The sequence below is a fragment of the Agrilus planipennis genome, unplaced genomic scaffold (genome assembly GCF_000699045.2).
Source record: "Agrilus planipennis isolate EAB-ADULT unplaced genomic scaffold, Apla_2.0 scaffold30, whole genome shotgun sequence".
Lineage (NCBI taxonomy): Eukaryota > Metazoa > Arthropoda > Insecta > Coleoptera > Buprestidae > Agrilus > Agrilus planipennis.
The window spans coordinates 516337-532338 of NW_020438923.1; the positions used below are offsets into that span (position 1 = coordinate 516337).

At 35.0% G+C, this 16002-nt stretch overlaps 4 protein-coding genes across 4 annotated transcripts in view; 2 read left to right on the forward strand and 2 right to left on the reverse strand.

The window, feature by feature from the left end:
• The window catches only part of LOC112904282 (putative serine protease K12H4.7), a 28105-nt gene extending 26917 nt beyond the window's left edge, over positions 1 to 1188 (forward strand). The window contains exon 10 of the mRNA XM_025973925.1: positions 1143 to 1188. The gene's annotated coding sequence lies outside the window, so the exon portion shown is untranslated. The remainder of the gene's footprint in view (positions 1 to 1142) is intronic.
• A 6271-nt stretch (positions 1189 to 7459) lies between these two features.
• LOC108732363 (ubiquitin fusion degradation protein 1 homolog) lies at positions 7460 to 9173 on the reverse strand. Its single transcript, XM_018463128.2, has 5 exons — positions 8953 to 9173; positions 8678 to 8798; positions 8459 to 8613; positions 8130 to 8402; positions 7460 to 7942 (listed from the first exon to the last, which is right to left on the reverse strand). The coding sequence occupies exons 1-5, from the start codon at positions 8953 to 8955 to the stop codon at positions 7595 to 7597; spliced, it is 900 nt and encodes a 299-aa protein (XP_018318630.1). The 5' UTR covers positions 8956 to 9173; the 3' UTR covers positions 7460 to 7594.
• A 639-nt stretch (positions 9174 to 9812) lies between these two features.
• Positions 9813 to 11866, reverse strand: LOC108732362. The gene has a single exon (XM_018463127.1). The coding sequence runs from the start codon at positions 11620 to 11622 to the stop codon at positions 9889 to 9891; it is 1734 nt and encodes a 577-aa protein (XP_018318629.1). The 5' UTR covers positions 11623 to 11866; the 3' UTR covers positions 9813 to 9888.
• Positions 11867 to 12142: 276 nt separating this feature from the next.
• Positions 12143 to 15730, forward strand: LOC108732364 (protein unc-45 homolog B). Its single transcript, XM_018463129.1, has one exon. The coding sequence runs from the start codon at positions 12401 to 12403 to the stop codon at positions 15242 to 15244; it is 2844 nt and encodes a 947-aa protein (XP_018318631.1). The 5' UTR covers positions 12143 to 12400; the 3' UTR covers positions 15245 to 15730.
• Positions 15731 to 16002: the final 272 nt, after the last annotated feature.

Genomic DNA, 16002 nt, shown 5'->3' on the forward strand with positions numbered 1-16002 from the left:
TGTGGGGGTTCGGTATAACTCGCACATATAATTAAATGAGCGTGAATGTGAATAACAATAACAATTTATTAATATTAATACAGGAGGTTGATCAATGTTCGAAGCAGTACAAAATCTTACTGACTAAACAGTCGATGAATAAAACTAATATGAATCACCAAGCTGGTGACATTCATTGTTACCAACCTGAGATCCCTGACTTCACGAGTCTCCGTACGGAGCGCTGTGTCGTCATGGAGCAAAGAGGTAGTTGTAGAGTGTACTGAGGTTATGTGTGTGTTTACTTGTATGAGTGTAATCCCCACAGATTTAGTTCTGGTGCCGCCATCTATGTGTCAGGCCGGGGACTTTTCAATTGACCCTAGTATATCACAGTGTTACAAGCGGTAAAATGAGGTAAATAAAGAGAGAAAGAGACTGATATTAGCCGAATGATTGTCTCCCTCTTTCTGGGGAATGGTCAATTTCATGTCCATTCTCTATGTCTATGTGCTAGCTTTAGAGTGTCTTACATCTGTCAAAGATTTAACGTTTTATTAATGACATGAAACGATCAGGCAATTTGGTATTTGTATTTTTTATAAGTATATAGGTTTTTTGGCCGGAGTCCATAGTTGAAGTATAATTAGTGCTGAAGGGCCGTGGTCTAAATGAACTAATAGATCCAAACGTTTCGTCGGCGATTGCGGCTGACATCTTAATATTTTCTAGAATGTTTAGTTTTTTGCTTTTTGTAGTTTAATGTAATTTTGTCATTGTTTCTTCTATGGATCCTGGTTGTGTAGACTTTTCAATCACTCTTTCCTTATGTATACTCTATATCTATATCTTTGAACAAATTGGAAACGTGAAACAATTCCTTAAAGAATAAGTGACAAAGACATCAAAAAGGCTGCTTGACTAACTTCAATGTTTTTTTTTTTAAATTCAGGTTCTTCTCACTGTGCCGATCTCAGATCTGCATCAAATAGTGATTCCGAACAAATCAGACAAACAAAACTCACAATTCGGACAACAATAGCGAGATGGTTGGACGAAATAAAATATGGTACATCATCTGGAAATAGTTTACGAACAAGTGTAATAACTATTATGGCTACTGTAATTTGTTTCATTTATAATTTCTAATTTCTTACATTCATGTAAAACTGTCCTAGTACATACAATTGTGTAGTCTTGTGATTAATCAGTGTTAAATAAAATTAATTGAGATTAAGGAATTTTTAAACTTTTTTGTAGATGTTTGAGTCAATTTCCCTTTCTCCTTTCATAAACACTGGCATACAAAGATGCAAAGAACATCCAAAAAGTATGTGTCGAATTGATTAAACAATATACCAGAAATGAGCATCGTTGATTCATATTGCCTACGGAGTTGCAGATAACAAAAATTTTAGAAATAAAATATTAGTAAAAGTATTTAAACATTTAATATTTCACAATTTTAACTGTGGTGCACTTCTCTTATGGTTTCGTACTTCAGAATAATCCGGAAGCTCCTGTAGGATCACTTCCCTACACTTTATTCAAGAAATTTACATTCTTAACTTAATCCGATAAAAGCATTGGATCCGGGGAATCCGATTCAGTATTTTAATCGATTTTTATGAGTATTATCTATTTAAATTTAAAAAATGTCAATATTTAAATGTGAAGGAACTGGCCCCTTTTTTAAATATTTAAATATACATGACAGTAGTTAAATCCAAGAGGTCAGTATTTTAAACCAAGTGGTCCAAAAGTTAGCCTACCTCGTCTAACCAACTACAATTGTGATGGAAAACTTCTTGTTAATCCGTCGCACTCTTATTTTAATTTTCGTATCAATAAGTGTCCGCGTAGGAGGCCGGTCTGGTGCTTATGTGATGATACTACGTGAGCGGTTCCGGAAATATGGATTTCTACCTGTACGATGACATATTTATTAATAGTTTCCATCACGAAGATAGACACGTCATTCGTTAGAACCACCCTCATTGCGAAAGCAAAAGCAAAAGTATAACGACCATAGGCAAGTGTGAAGTGTGATATCCCTGTAGGTAGTCTAGTATCCATACATAGGTGAAGGTGGTTATTTTTCACGTAATTTGTGAAGCCGAATTTGTACGACCTCAGAGCTCGCGATCAGGCTTGTCTCAGTACGTCAGGGTTTTAAAATATTGTCACATATATTTAGACAACCCAACATACATAGTAGCAAAGAAGGACAGGATTCTAGGCGGTATATACTGGAAATTTATAGAAAACGTGCAGTTTCTATAAACAGTTATCACGAGATCGAGTGAGGAGTACGAGTCAGAGAGTTCAGAGCGGTATAAAGGGAAGAAGAAGGAGCGAGCAGTGACAATAATAGAAATGTTAATTAGACTAAAAATAGTTAAATAAAAGTAGTAATCGTTCGAAAATATGTTTAAATGCGCGACATTTGGTGTCAGGTGTAGGGTAGAAGGAGACTGAAGAGGATTAAAGAGAGCGTTCATCGGCCAATTTTCTGGAAGTTACCATTGGCTAAGAGATATCCTAAAAAGTGATACAAAGTTAGAAAGCTCTCGAAGTGAGAAGATAGAATCGGACATCGTTGATGAATTTCATCGGTGACTGCAAGAAAATCCTAACAAGTCACATATCGTTGGAAACCTCTTAAAGAAAAGAGAACAAATACGACGTTATTGAAGTTTATATAAGACATCGAAATATTTCAGGTAAGTTACAACCAGAAGTACCAAAGCAAACTGGAGGAACAAACAAAGCCATTAATGGCAATGATGGCAGAAATGACACAAAAAATAGAACAAGGCCAAGAAGAAATGAGGTTGGGGTAAGAAGAAATGAAAATGGGACAAGAAGAAATGAAAAAGGAAATGAAAGCAGTACAGGAAGCAATGAATATAAGAATGGAGGACAAGATAAGTGATATTAGAAATGAAATGGAAAAGAAAATAGAAGAAAGGGAAATCACGATGGAAAAGGAGATAGAAGAAAGGAAAATCATAATGGACAAGAACATAGAAGCAATAAGAAAAGAAGTGAGAGAAGAAATTGAAAGGCTAAGTCTATCCTCTACTACAAAAACTAAAGATTCCGGTACAAAACCATCAAAAATTAAATTTCCAACTTTTGATGGAAAAATCTCGTGATGTGTTTATCTGAAGCAGTTTGGAACAGCGGCAGAGGCAAATTTATGGACTGATTCAGAGAAAGCAACAGTACTAATAATTTCTTTACGAGGAGAGGCGCTGGATATACTCCAAGGAATGCCCGAGTCCCAACAATATGACTTCCACCTTCTTGTCAACCGCCTAGAAATGAGATACTGCAATAAACATCTACATACGCAACCAAAGAAGTAACGAGACTCTGCAACAAATTGCGTCCGATGTGGAGCGTCTCGTGAGATTGGCCTCATCCTCCTAAGACTAATTGGACCCCCTCCTCCACTCTTTCCTATCTTCGCATTTTCCTAAAACTAGAACAACCCACCTCCTTAACTACTTATTTGCGAACAGTCATCTAATCTAGGTCTACCTCTGCCCCTCCTAACTCCCGTTTCTGCCTGTAATATGTCTCTGACCCTGACTTTCACTCTCTGACTACACCTTCATACCTGAGAAGGTGTCCTACTAACCTATCTCGTCTATTTCTTATTGACCTCTATAGAGTCCTCTGCTCTCCTACTTTTTCTAATACCCCTTCATTTCTAACCTTTTCTATCCACGGTATCTTCATAATTCGCCTATTACAGCACATTTCAAACGCTTCTGTCCATGTTTCGCAGCCATACAGCACCGTGCTCCAAATATACACCTTTAACAACCTTTTTCGAATTTCTAAATTAACCGTTGGAGAGCATAGAAGTGACTTATTTTTATTAAAGGCGACTCGACCCTGCGCTTTCCTCTGCAAATCCTATGTACGCCCTCTTTCTTTTTTTTATTGTTTGAGACTAGCCTACCTCTCAAGAATTCATAGACCAACTGGCGGTACAAACATTTATCAATGGAGTCAGGGACGCCGCACTACAACAAGTCCTGATATTAGCACCCTACAAGACTCCAGATGAAACAGTGTCACACGCCCTAGAATTTGAAGCGGCGAAACAAGCCTCCAAGGGTCATGTACGAGCGCGACAAATAGAAACCGACGATCAAGCAATTACAATAGAAGGTGTCATGTCGCTCACTAGGGAATGTGCAATCAATATCAAGATAGCCACTGCTAGGATGGAAACAAAAGTGTTTGATTTGATGTGATTTACGGAAAAATAGGTCACATAAGTCGAGTGTGCCCCTCAACTAAACCACGACAATCGGTTAATTAAGATCAGCCAACTTTATGAGGCGCAAGATGACTCACCCTCACGAAGCCCCCGAAGAAGTCATCATTTCAAGACTGGACGGTGCTAACTCATTATTTATTGAAGGCTCTATAAATCAGCACAATGTTAAATTGGTTATCGATGCAGGGGCATCTATCTTTCGCCCTTATATGGTATCGGAATGGCAAATTCGCCTTTCGCCAGAAGACTGATTTTGACTACAGCTACCGGAAAGACTTCACCAATCCATGGAGAATGAAGTTTTCAAGAAATTCTCAGCCGCAAGATTAAAGCCAAGTTCCAAGAAATGCATCATGTTTAGAAGAGATGTGAGATACTTAGGCCATGTTATAACATCAGAAGGAATTATAACCGACCCCGATAAAACGGATGCCATACGAAATTGGCCCATACCAAGACAGACCTGAACGCCAAAAAACATTTGAACATCTGAAGCCCCAATCTTGACGTACCCACAGTTCAGTTAACCCTTCATCGTTGATGCCAACGCTAGTAATGTGAGACTTGGTGGTGTGTCATCCCGAGTATAAGGTGGATAGGAAATAGTCATTAGTTACTTTAGTAAAACACTCTCGGAATCAGAACGAAATTATTGTGTCACACTTCGAGAGCTACTTACTGAGTGTCGTTAAACCCCCCCCCCACATTTTCACAGATTCCTGAATGGACCAAAGTTCCTCTTAAGAACGGATCACGCCTCCCTAAAATGGCTACTACAATTCAAGAACCCAAGAAGGACATATTGCACAACTACTTCAAGAATATGAGTTTGACAACGAGCATCGCTCAGGCAAACAACACGGCAACGCAGATGTACTATTCCGGAGACCATTCGTGAAAAACTAGAAACATTGTTCATCTGCGGTGATGAAGGAAGAGTTGACATCGATCTGTTGTAATCTAATCATCTTTCAGCCTGAGGGATCCTGGGAAGATGAGGCATTAGTTGAAGATCAGAAGAAGACAAAAACATTGGCCCAATAATGAGATGGAAAGAAGCCGGAACCTCACGACCATCGTGGGCAGATATAAGTCACCTAAATCAAACAACGAAAACTTTTGGGCGCAGTGGACTTAATTTGAATAAAAGTATGTGTGAAAGTTCAAATGGAGTCACGCCCCAATGGTACTAAGAAAAAAAATTCAGAAAACTTTGAAGCAATCCATGGCGAAGTACATTTCGGCGTTACTAAGATTCTAGAGAAGGTACACGCGAGCGATTTTATTGGCCACGAAGTAGAAGCGATGTGGAAGACTGGTGAATCAAAATGCCTGATATGCGCCGTCAGCAAAGGATCGAAAGCAAGGAGTCGTGGACAAATGCAGCACTTAAATGTGGGAACGCCATTTAAGAGAATCACAGTCGACGTTGCAGGACCATTCCCAGTAACGGACTCTGGTAACCGATACGTCTTGGTGGTGACGGATTACTTTAGCAAGTGACCTGAAGCATATGCGATATCGAACCAGGAAGCACTGACCGTTGCTGAGAAAATTATCAATGACCGATATGGAATATGGATATGGAATACCATTGGAATTGAATTCCGACCATAGCAGGATCTTCGAATAAGCTTTGTTCAAGAACATCACTGAACTAATGGACATTACTAGAAACGGGGACTACGCCATTACATTCACAGTCCGATGGAATGGTTTAAAATCTAAAAAATGTGAAGTCTCCAGAAATAGTTGTCGCGAGATCGAGTGAGGAGTACGAGTCAGAAAGTTCGAGACGATACAAAGCGATGAAGGAGAAACGTGACAAAGTGTTCATAGTGGTGAATTGATAAATAAATAATAATGCAAGTTTCAGAAAATACTACAAACGACACAGTGAACGCCATCTGTAGCACGATGCTACATTTTAGGATTACGTAATACAGACCACTTCGAATTATTTTATTTGATTAAGCTAACGTGCCCTTCACGTTGAGGTTGGCTACGCCGGGATTCGTTTTCAGCAAGTAGATATCTACACAAGTGGACCTGAAAAATACGTAATCCTAAAATGTAGCATCGTGCTACAGATGGCGTTCACTGTGCCGTTTGTAGTATTTTCTAAAACGCACGAAAATATATCGAAAATGGTTGTCCACTACATGCCTTTTTTTCTATTAAATCCGCCGTGTAGTGCCGTTTTTCGAGAAATCTGTAGATTTTCAGGCCACTATGGAGAGTTGAAGAAAGAATAAGAAAAAGAGTAATATTTTGGGATGTACCTACTCTTTAAGATCCAACTCGAATACCACTTTTTTTAGCACGTATGCTAAAATTTTAAAATCTAGATATATATTATTCTCTAAAGCAAGCAAGTCATAAGCAATATTAGCATAATTCGGATTTTAAAGTTAAAATATTTGGGATAAATTCTTAGATATTCAACTATCGAAAATTAAATGGAGAACACTACTGTCTGGGTTATTTTGTCCTGTTATTTCGCATAATGCTAACAAAAAGGTCATAAATTATATTTTTGGTATTTAAGGTTAGAAACCTCGAAAGGTGCCAGTTATTAACTTCCCATTAGGAAGTTATTGTAATTGGGTCGAAAAGTGAAATCGGAATTTTCATTATATTTCCACGTTTTAACATATTAGTAGCATGCTAGCCAATTTTTTTGATGATGTGTGTATGTACGTACGTACGTACGTACGTATGTACGTACGTTCGTATGTCAGCATTTTTTTCGTTTTCGATATCTCAAGAACGGATTGAGATATCGCCCTCAACCAAAATTTTTTCGAAAGATATTATCATAATGAAGATCTGAAAGAAATTTGAACGAAATCGGTCAAGCCGTTTTTTTTTTATAAAAAAAAAACGAATTAATTACAAACAATTTAATTAAAATACGTTCTAATCTAATCACAACAATGAAGTTACGGAATCAATAATAACTGTATTATCTAATGGGAAGTTAGTCGTATTAGCACCGACCAAAGCGTGCTCAGACCAATTTTTTTATTTTTCTGTTGATAAATTAATGAACCAGAAGTAGAATATTGTTCTCTAAAAACTAACAACTATTTATTACATCAAACACAGATTTTTTAAAACAATTCACATTTTTTTTAAATATATGAATAGGTATTAATGCCTGGAAAAGACAAATTACCCAAGTGTTCATAACTCGTTTTATTGAAAATTAAATATAGACAGAATCATTAAACAATTAAGTAGTTATTAATAAGTTAATATGATAGATTAACAAAAACTGATTTACTGAAAAATAGTCATATGTGAGCACCAAGCTGTTCATCGTTTATTTTTTAAACTAAATCCGGTTCCACTAAAAGCTTTAAAATCAGGATAAGTTTCCTCTTCTGGTTTAGAGCTAGATGATTTTTGAAGGTGTCTAAAAAATCTTAATGTCCCAATTTCATAATCATAATCTGGAATCCCTCTGACGTACTGGACTTTACGCTGATCAGTTTCAGAACTTGAAGCATCTTTACGCCTCTTTCCATCAAGTCGATTCCCTTGTCCTCGAAAAGCTACAAAACCTGAAGGTTCAGGCATTAAATCTGCAGGATCTATTGTCATTTCTTCTGTGTCCTGTTCCTTTTGAGGTTCTTTATATCCTACTGGAGGTGCAAATTCAACCTACAAACCAAATTTATTTATTATTCCTTGTAATGTAGCTTGTTTGCTAGTCTGATTCGTGTATCCGCATTTTCAAAAATTAGTTATGCACATGCGTCCTTGTCGCGTACATTTGAATTTTCAAAGATGCGCAAGTGCGAATCGTAGTAAAAAGCAAACGAACACAACTACAAATCTTTTAACATACATTCATATCACATTCGATGATACTTATAGCATTGCCAGGTTTTGTTTCCAATACACACAACTCGTAAACTTTCTGGTTGTACTGAACAGCAATAACATCCCCTGTTGTTAGGCAGGCAAATGTCCTTAGGCAATTTTCTAGCACTGCTTTAGGGTTTGTTATGTCCAAAAAGTCAGGAGATAGAGGCTGGAATTTTGCAAAACTGCCTACAGGCAATGAAACACTCTCTATTTGTAACTGGTCACCTTCTTCTAGTACTAAATTGTGCATCATCTGTTAAAAATCCTTAAATGTATGTAAACTATTAACACTAATTTAAAGAAACATACCCAAAATGGCAAATAAACTTTCCCTTCATCAGCAACAAATTCCAAAACACCACAGTGTGATATACGGTTAGTTTTCTTATTAGTAATTTTAAAAAGCATTGGATAATTAATATTCAATCGTGTTAATTGTTCCAATGCAGATGGAGGCATTATAACTGAAATACAATATTAAATAATATAAAAATATACTTTATACAATCAATTAAAATATTTGCTTACTTTTTCCACCTTTTTCAACATCTTGTCTTTCATTTCCTGGTAACATGGCCACCGAGTAGCACCTATAGGTGGTATTAAAGGGGCGTGGAATTTCAGGAAACATATTAAACCCAAACTGAAACTAATTAAAAAAATTCATCAAATGTTAACAATAATTTACAAAATCTAGTAACAAAAAATTGTTGTTTTATTTTATAGGTTAACTTAATTGTTAAACAATTTTAATTGAATAAAATATAAAATACAATATTTATAAAATAGAAGTTTGTTCTCACCATGTTGATGGTGTAGGGTAAAACTTAATATTAAATAAGACGTATTTATTTTTAAGTCGAATGACTACACAAACAAATTATTCTGGCAATACAAAATAATAATCAAAACAGTGCTGTCATCTTCAGATCAGCTGACAGACATTTCAGCAAAATACAGGTATTGTTCAAATTAATTAATAACATAGAAACAGTTGGGAATTTTGAAAAGTATACTATGTGTGACTGCCGATAATGGATAGCATCATGCATGATAGCATACAGCCATATGGTACTTAAATTTTCAGATTTTATTTTTGTGATACATGTATATGCAACCAATTGTACAAATATTTAACTCCGTCCACTTTGTTCCAATCCACATATATAAAAATCGGCAACTTTAAAGCATATGATTAAAAGTAAACATCCTATATACCAAAACTAAGCCTATGATACAATTCGATCTTTTAATTAAATTTAATGTTTATAAATTTAAGATAAATCACTAAAACCTGCAATTCCACATAAAAGCGCTTTTTAGTTTTTATGTAAACCGGATTTTAATGGTTTATTTAGTTGTTTCACAGAACTTCTTTTGATTCAATTGAAGTTATTAAACATTTTCACAATAATATTATTGTAATACTGTTTCAGAATGAATAGTATTGTGAAAATCTTTGCTTTATTTCTAAAAACTACTTATGAATTTAACTTTTTAAGTAGAAGCATCTCCATCACATTGTCTTTGAAGATCAATGGACAAATATCTATTGTTTTTTTTTTTGAAGTAGGTATGAAACTCTAAAAAGGGCAAAATATGTTTGTTTCTATTAATCAGAAATCAGAACAGAAATTTTGAAACGCTAAAATAAAAAAGAGAAAAAAGTGTGAGAAACTTTTAATGCAACATGAAAACAAGGTTGAAGTAGCTATGTTACTATGTAGTATTATATTGTTTTAGTTATCATTATCAGAATCTGACAAATCACTTCCAAATCCGAAGGTGTCTTCTTTTCTATTCAATTGTTGAGCAAGAAGTTTAATATCATTCAAGAATCCTGGTTGTTGAGTATCATTAGCTGTTGTAACTATTTGTGCATTATCTTTTAAATTATTAACTTTTTGGGGCAATGGAGGTGGTGGAGGAGTTGCCAGTGGCAAAAGTACATCAGAAACAGCAACTTCATTTTTATCCATTTTACAGTTTGATTGGCTTTCAATGGAAGATATTTCTGAATATGAATTTACATCGAAATTTTGCAGATTACAACCAACATTAGGTCCCACATCTTTACCATCTTGTAGAGGATTTAAACGTTTCTCTTTTAATTTTTTCCGTTCATCAAGTTTCCTTTTCAGTTCTGTTAACATTAACTCCAAATACTCAATAGGCATTTGATCCACATAATCAACTGATGTTCTAAAATCGTCCTCTTCATCGTCTGAATAACCTACATACAAATTATACTCCTCATCTTCCAAGTTTTCTATAGAATCGTCTTGATTTTTATTTATCTTTGTCTCAGCTTTCATATCATTTAATTCTTCGTTACTTTCACTTGGAGAATTGTTTTCTTTCAGGGCTGGTCTAAGTGATCGCTTAACAATTATTTCATAGTTTTGGACAAAAGAATGCAAATTCTCATTGCAAACATTAAATTGGTTACATACAGCTGTGACTATATTGGAATTAGCAGCAATATCATTTTGATTTGACTTTAAATTGTTTTCTAATAGTTTTGCCATATCAAATGTTATCTGTAAATGGGATAGAAAACCCTCTAGAGGTTTATATAAAGCAACATACTTCTTGCTATCTAATGCTCTGATTTCCATGTTTTCAGTGTCATTTTTATCTGTAAGAGTGTAGCGTAATTGACTAAATTGTCGAACCAGTTCATTAACTGAGTTTTCTAAATTTTTTAATGTAGAAGGCACAACTTTTTTAAATATAATTCTAAAATTGCATGTAGGACATTGCCATAAGTTTACACACAGACTTAAACCAATGCAGCTAAGAAAATTTGAGACCATTAACACATAAAAATCACTCATTTTTTCCAATTGCAGTAATGTCTTCTTGTAATCATTAAAATCATTCAATTTGAATTGTTCCAAATCCCAATTTACCACATACATATTATATGGCTCTGCAACTGGTATTGTTTTATTTATTAGTAAAATATTCTTTTTAATTTCTTCCAAAGTCTTCAACAGAATACAGTAAAAATAATTCATAAAATTTCCAGAACTTGAGAACTGGTAATTTACTAACACTACATCACGTTGATAAAAGTAATCAACTGCTGTTTTGTTCAGTTGATGCATGCTACTTAAGCATTTCACTAAAGCTTCGAAATCTCTTTTGATTTTATAATGATTTAAGCATCTATATCCTTTAAGCCACATATTACTTATAAAGGGAACACTTAACAACGAGAGAAAATACATCCGCAATTTAATTGAACTTATAATACCCGCTACTGCCAGACATCCTGCAATAACGTCCCACTTATTAGTACATTTAGCTTCTCTTAAAGTGCTTCTATCATCCCAATAACTTAATAGTAAAGTCGCATCTTCATCCAGTAAAAGTCGAGATTTCAGAATCGTCTCAACGTGATGATTAAAGATGTCTTCATACTGGTACAATTCGCTGATAATGTTTTTGGCTAATTTTTGGTGTAGCATACTAGAAATATATTAATTCCAAGCTGGCGTTTTACTACATACTACATGCAGATTTGCAGGTATTTTGTCAAGTCGTTAACAAATATTTAGTTTAGGTTACATCACGTACATACACAATTCTAAACAAATATTTTATTAAAAGACTACGTATCAGCTTTAAAGATAAACTAATTATCATTTTTTTTCCTGATTTATGATTTGAATATTTATTGATTAAAAAAAAATTATTAACTTTTAAATTTTGAAAACCATTGTTTTTTAACGTTTTTTAACGATGACAGATAGTGTTTACAGTGCCCAACGTTGCTTATTATGATTCCAAATATCTTAATTTTTAATATTTAATTTTTGTCGTACATTTTTTTTAAATAATTGAAACGTCTAACTACAAAACATTTTGATGATATTTTTGATGATTTTAGCATGTTATTTTGCCAGATTTATGGTGTAAGACACAAACTTGAAAATACTTTTAATAACCTGGTAATTGAGAAACTTCCATTGCAATGAACCTGTGTAATGTAACCTAAAAATAATAACTGGAGGTTTGCCAAAGAAATATTTACTTGCTTATTTGGAGAACTAAAATTAAATTATCTAAATTTATTTGATCTAGAAATACCTAGAAAGTTCCTTAACATTATTTATAAGAGTAGTCGGTTACAAGTTCAAATCAGTATAAAAAACGAAGTGATTGTGAACAGTAGCAGAACAAGTTCGCACTACCTAATATTTTATTTAATCTATTTTATAAAGTTGACAGTGTTTAAGTTTGAAGATGGTTCTAATTAATACAGAAGAGGCTCAACAGTTAAAAGAGAAAGGAAACGAAGCCTTCAAAAACAGTGACTGGGAAAGTGCAATTTTGTATTACACTAAAGCAATCAAGTTGGCAGAAAAGGACGAAAGGAACCTTGCTATTTTTTACAAAAACCGTGCAGCTGCTTATTTGAAGCAAGAAAAATATGAAGAAGCCTTGAACGATTGCAATAGGTCATTGGAAATCATACCAACCGATCCTAAGACTTTATTCAGAAGAAGCCAAGCATTAGAAAATCTGGGGAGATTTGAAGAAGCATACAGAGACGCTCGTGAAGCTTTAAATCAAGAACCAAACAATAAAGCTATCCAGCCTACATTGGAGCGATTATTCAAAATTGTCCAGGAACGTGCTAGAGAAAATGCTCAAACAGTTACAAAAGTTGAAAGTATGTCTAAAATTGCTTTCGACATATGTGCTGACAAAGAAAAACGTGAAACAGCGATGAGCAACTTGTTGGTGCTGGCACGTGAGAGGATCGGTTCTGAAATGATAATAAAAGCTGGTGTTATCCAGAAAATCAAACAACTTCTAAAAGTAGAAAAGAATCGCGACATTTACCTTAATGGAATACGAATAATCGGTGAACTGTGTCGACATTCTGCGGAACAAACAAAAACTGTGCTAAAAGATGTTGGCTTGCCGTGGTTTTTAGAAATTTTGGACAGTAGTGATGAAAAACAGGTTAATGCAGCCCAGTATTGTATGCAGATAGTGCTGAATTCATTTTCAGGCATGGATAACAAAGCAGACACTAAACCGAATAAAGAACTTTGTGAACAAAACAAATTTCAAATAGACATGTTACTCTCGTGTTTGGTGTACTCTCTGAATAATAGAACTATTACGGGATTGGCTCGTGACGCTCTTATCGAACTTCTGGCTAAAAATGTTCATTATTCGGCTTTAAATTGGGCAGAACGCTTTATGGAAATCGGAGGGATTCAAAAATTAATGGAGGTAGCAAGTGAATTAGAAGAGTATAAGTACGAGAGTTCTATGAACATAACTTCAAACACTGCATCTATTGTGTCGGTGTGTCTCTCTCGTATTTATGAAAATATGTATTACGACGAAGCTAGACAAAAATTCGTTCAGAAAATAGAAGACTTTATCAAAGACAAACTCCTTACCCCTGATATTGAATCGAAAGTTAGGGTTGCAGTAGCTCTCACCGTCCTTCTAAGAGGAACTCTTGATATAGGCAACAGTATAGTGGGTAAAGAAGGTATTTTGGAAATGATTTTGGTGATGGCAAACACTGAAGATGAACTTCAACAAAGGGTTGCTTGCGAGTGTCTGATTGCAGCAGCCAATAAGGCTGATAAAGCCAAAGCAATAATTAGTAAGGGAATGGACATTTTGAAGAAGTTGTATAAATCAAAGAACGATGGTGTCCGTGTCAGAGCTCTAGTAGGTCTTTGCAAACTAGGAAGCAGTAGTGGAACTGATGCATCAGCGAAACCATTGGCTGAAGGATCAACTATTAAATTAGCTGAAGCATGTAGAAGGTTCCTGTTGCATCCCGGAGAAAACTGGGATTTGAAAAAGTGGGCAGCAGAAGGTCTTGCCTATCTCACACTGAATGCCGAAGTTAAAGAAAAGCTAATCGAAGATCGAGCTTCTCTTCAGGCTCTGATAGAACTGGGGAAACGTGGTGATCATTCTGTTCTCTTTGGTGTCATAACAACGTTGGTTAATTTGTGTAATGCATATGAAAAGCAAGAAGTCATTCCAGAAATGATAGAACTAGCCAAGTTTGCCAAGCAACACATTCCCGAAGAACATGAACTTGATGATCCAGATTTCGTTTCTAAACGTATTCTAATTCTGGGAAAGGAAAATGTTACTTCAGCACTTGTCGCTCTTTCAAAAACCGAAAGCCCAAATTCGCGAGAACTGATATCCAGGGTTTTCAATTCTCTCTGCAGCGAACAGGAATTAAGAGGGATTGTTGTGCAACAAGGAGGAGTAAAAGTGTTAATGAGTCTGGCTCTTAAAGGTACAGAAAAAGGTAAACGTCACGCCGCCCAAGCCTTGGCCCGTATAGGTATTACAATGAACCCAGAAGTAGCATTTCCTGGCCAAAGAACTCTTGAAGTTATTAGACCGTTAATATATCTTTTGAATACCGACTTCAGTGGTCTTGAGAATTTCGAAGCTCTTATGGCTCTATGTAACATAGCCCAAGTAAGCGAACCAGCTCGTCAAAGAATAATCAAGGAAGAAGGCATCTCTAAAATTGACCATTATATTTACGAAGACCACGAAATGTTAAAACGTGCAGCAACTCAAGTGACTACCAACCTTTGTATGTCTCCAGATGTTCAGAAAATGTTTGAAGGCGAAAACGATAAGCTAAAATACCTCATTCTTCTATGTCAAGAGGAAGATCTTGAAACCGTTCTTGCAGCCTCAGGTGCTATTGCAATATTAACAGGAAACAGCGAAAAATGTTGCAAGAAAATGTTCGAATGCGGTGGATGGTTGGACAGCTTACGTGCTCTTTTAGCGAACACCAATAATAACGTGAGGTATAGGGGAGTATCCATAATAAGGAACATGATGGAATCTTCTCAAGAAGTTGCTGAAAAAATTATAGCTACTGATATTATGGAAATTTTGATGGCTTTGCTTAAATTGGAAGAAGATGGTATAAAGAATGTCAAACCTGCAATTGAAAAAGCCCTAAAAGCAGCTGAAAAGTGGGGTATTATTAAGAAAAATGATGGAACTGTTAACGAAGATCCTTTTGCACACGCTGAAATTCGAACAGAATCTGATGAAAATGTTACGACTTGAAATTAATTTAATAATAGTTATAAGCTAAAAGAAATAAAAAATTTTGTCTACTGTTTTAGGTAGAATATTGTACATTCTGTTAAATCTTTTCAAATATTATGTACATATATTTATTAAAAATTTTAACCAGAAATGAGCTATTGTAACAAAATTTTTGTACATTCTCTAAAGTGAGATAGAGAACTGATTAGTCTTGTATTATATGTTTATTAAAATTCTAATCAGATTTGTAGAAAGTTTTATCTCTACGAACTTCTAGATGTTTAGAGCATTTGAATTGTCTAATCCTAGCCTATACTAACAATGTTTTCAAAAATGAAGTAAGGCCAGTCTTCTAACCATTAGAGCTCAAAGCCAACATATGATGTTCAAACTTCCGAACGATTATACATTTATTAATTACATTAGAGTCTGTCAAATCATATATTGCAAACTAGCAATTTGTTAAGATCAGGTCACAGGCAATTCCGGATGTTTTGAAAATATCCGCAATAAACGAATTACAAAACTAACCTAACTATAACTTGACCTTTAAAAGGTGCATTAGTCAAAGGAAATAAACAGAAATTAGGAAGCAATTGTAATGTAAATATACATGCGCATTCGATATTGGTAATCTCTGCTAGACGCTTTTTGTTCCAATTTTGAAGTTAACGTATGTATACTTTAGTTACTTTATCTAGCGATGTGCCAAAAGTGTTGTTCAATCATTAATAGTAGTGCAAGTCGAAAACAAGCGTTAAAGCCTTTAATATGTC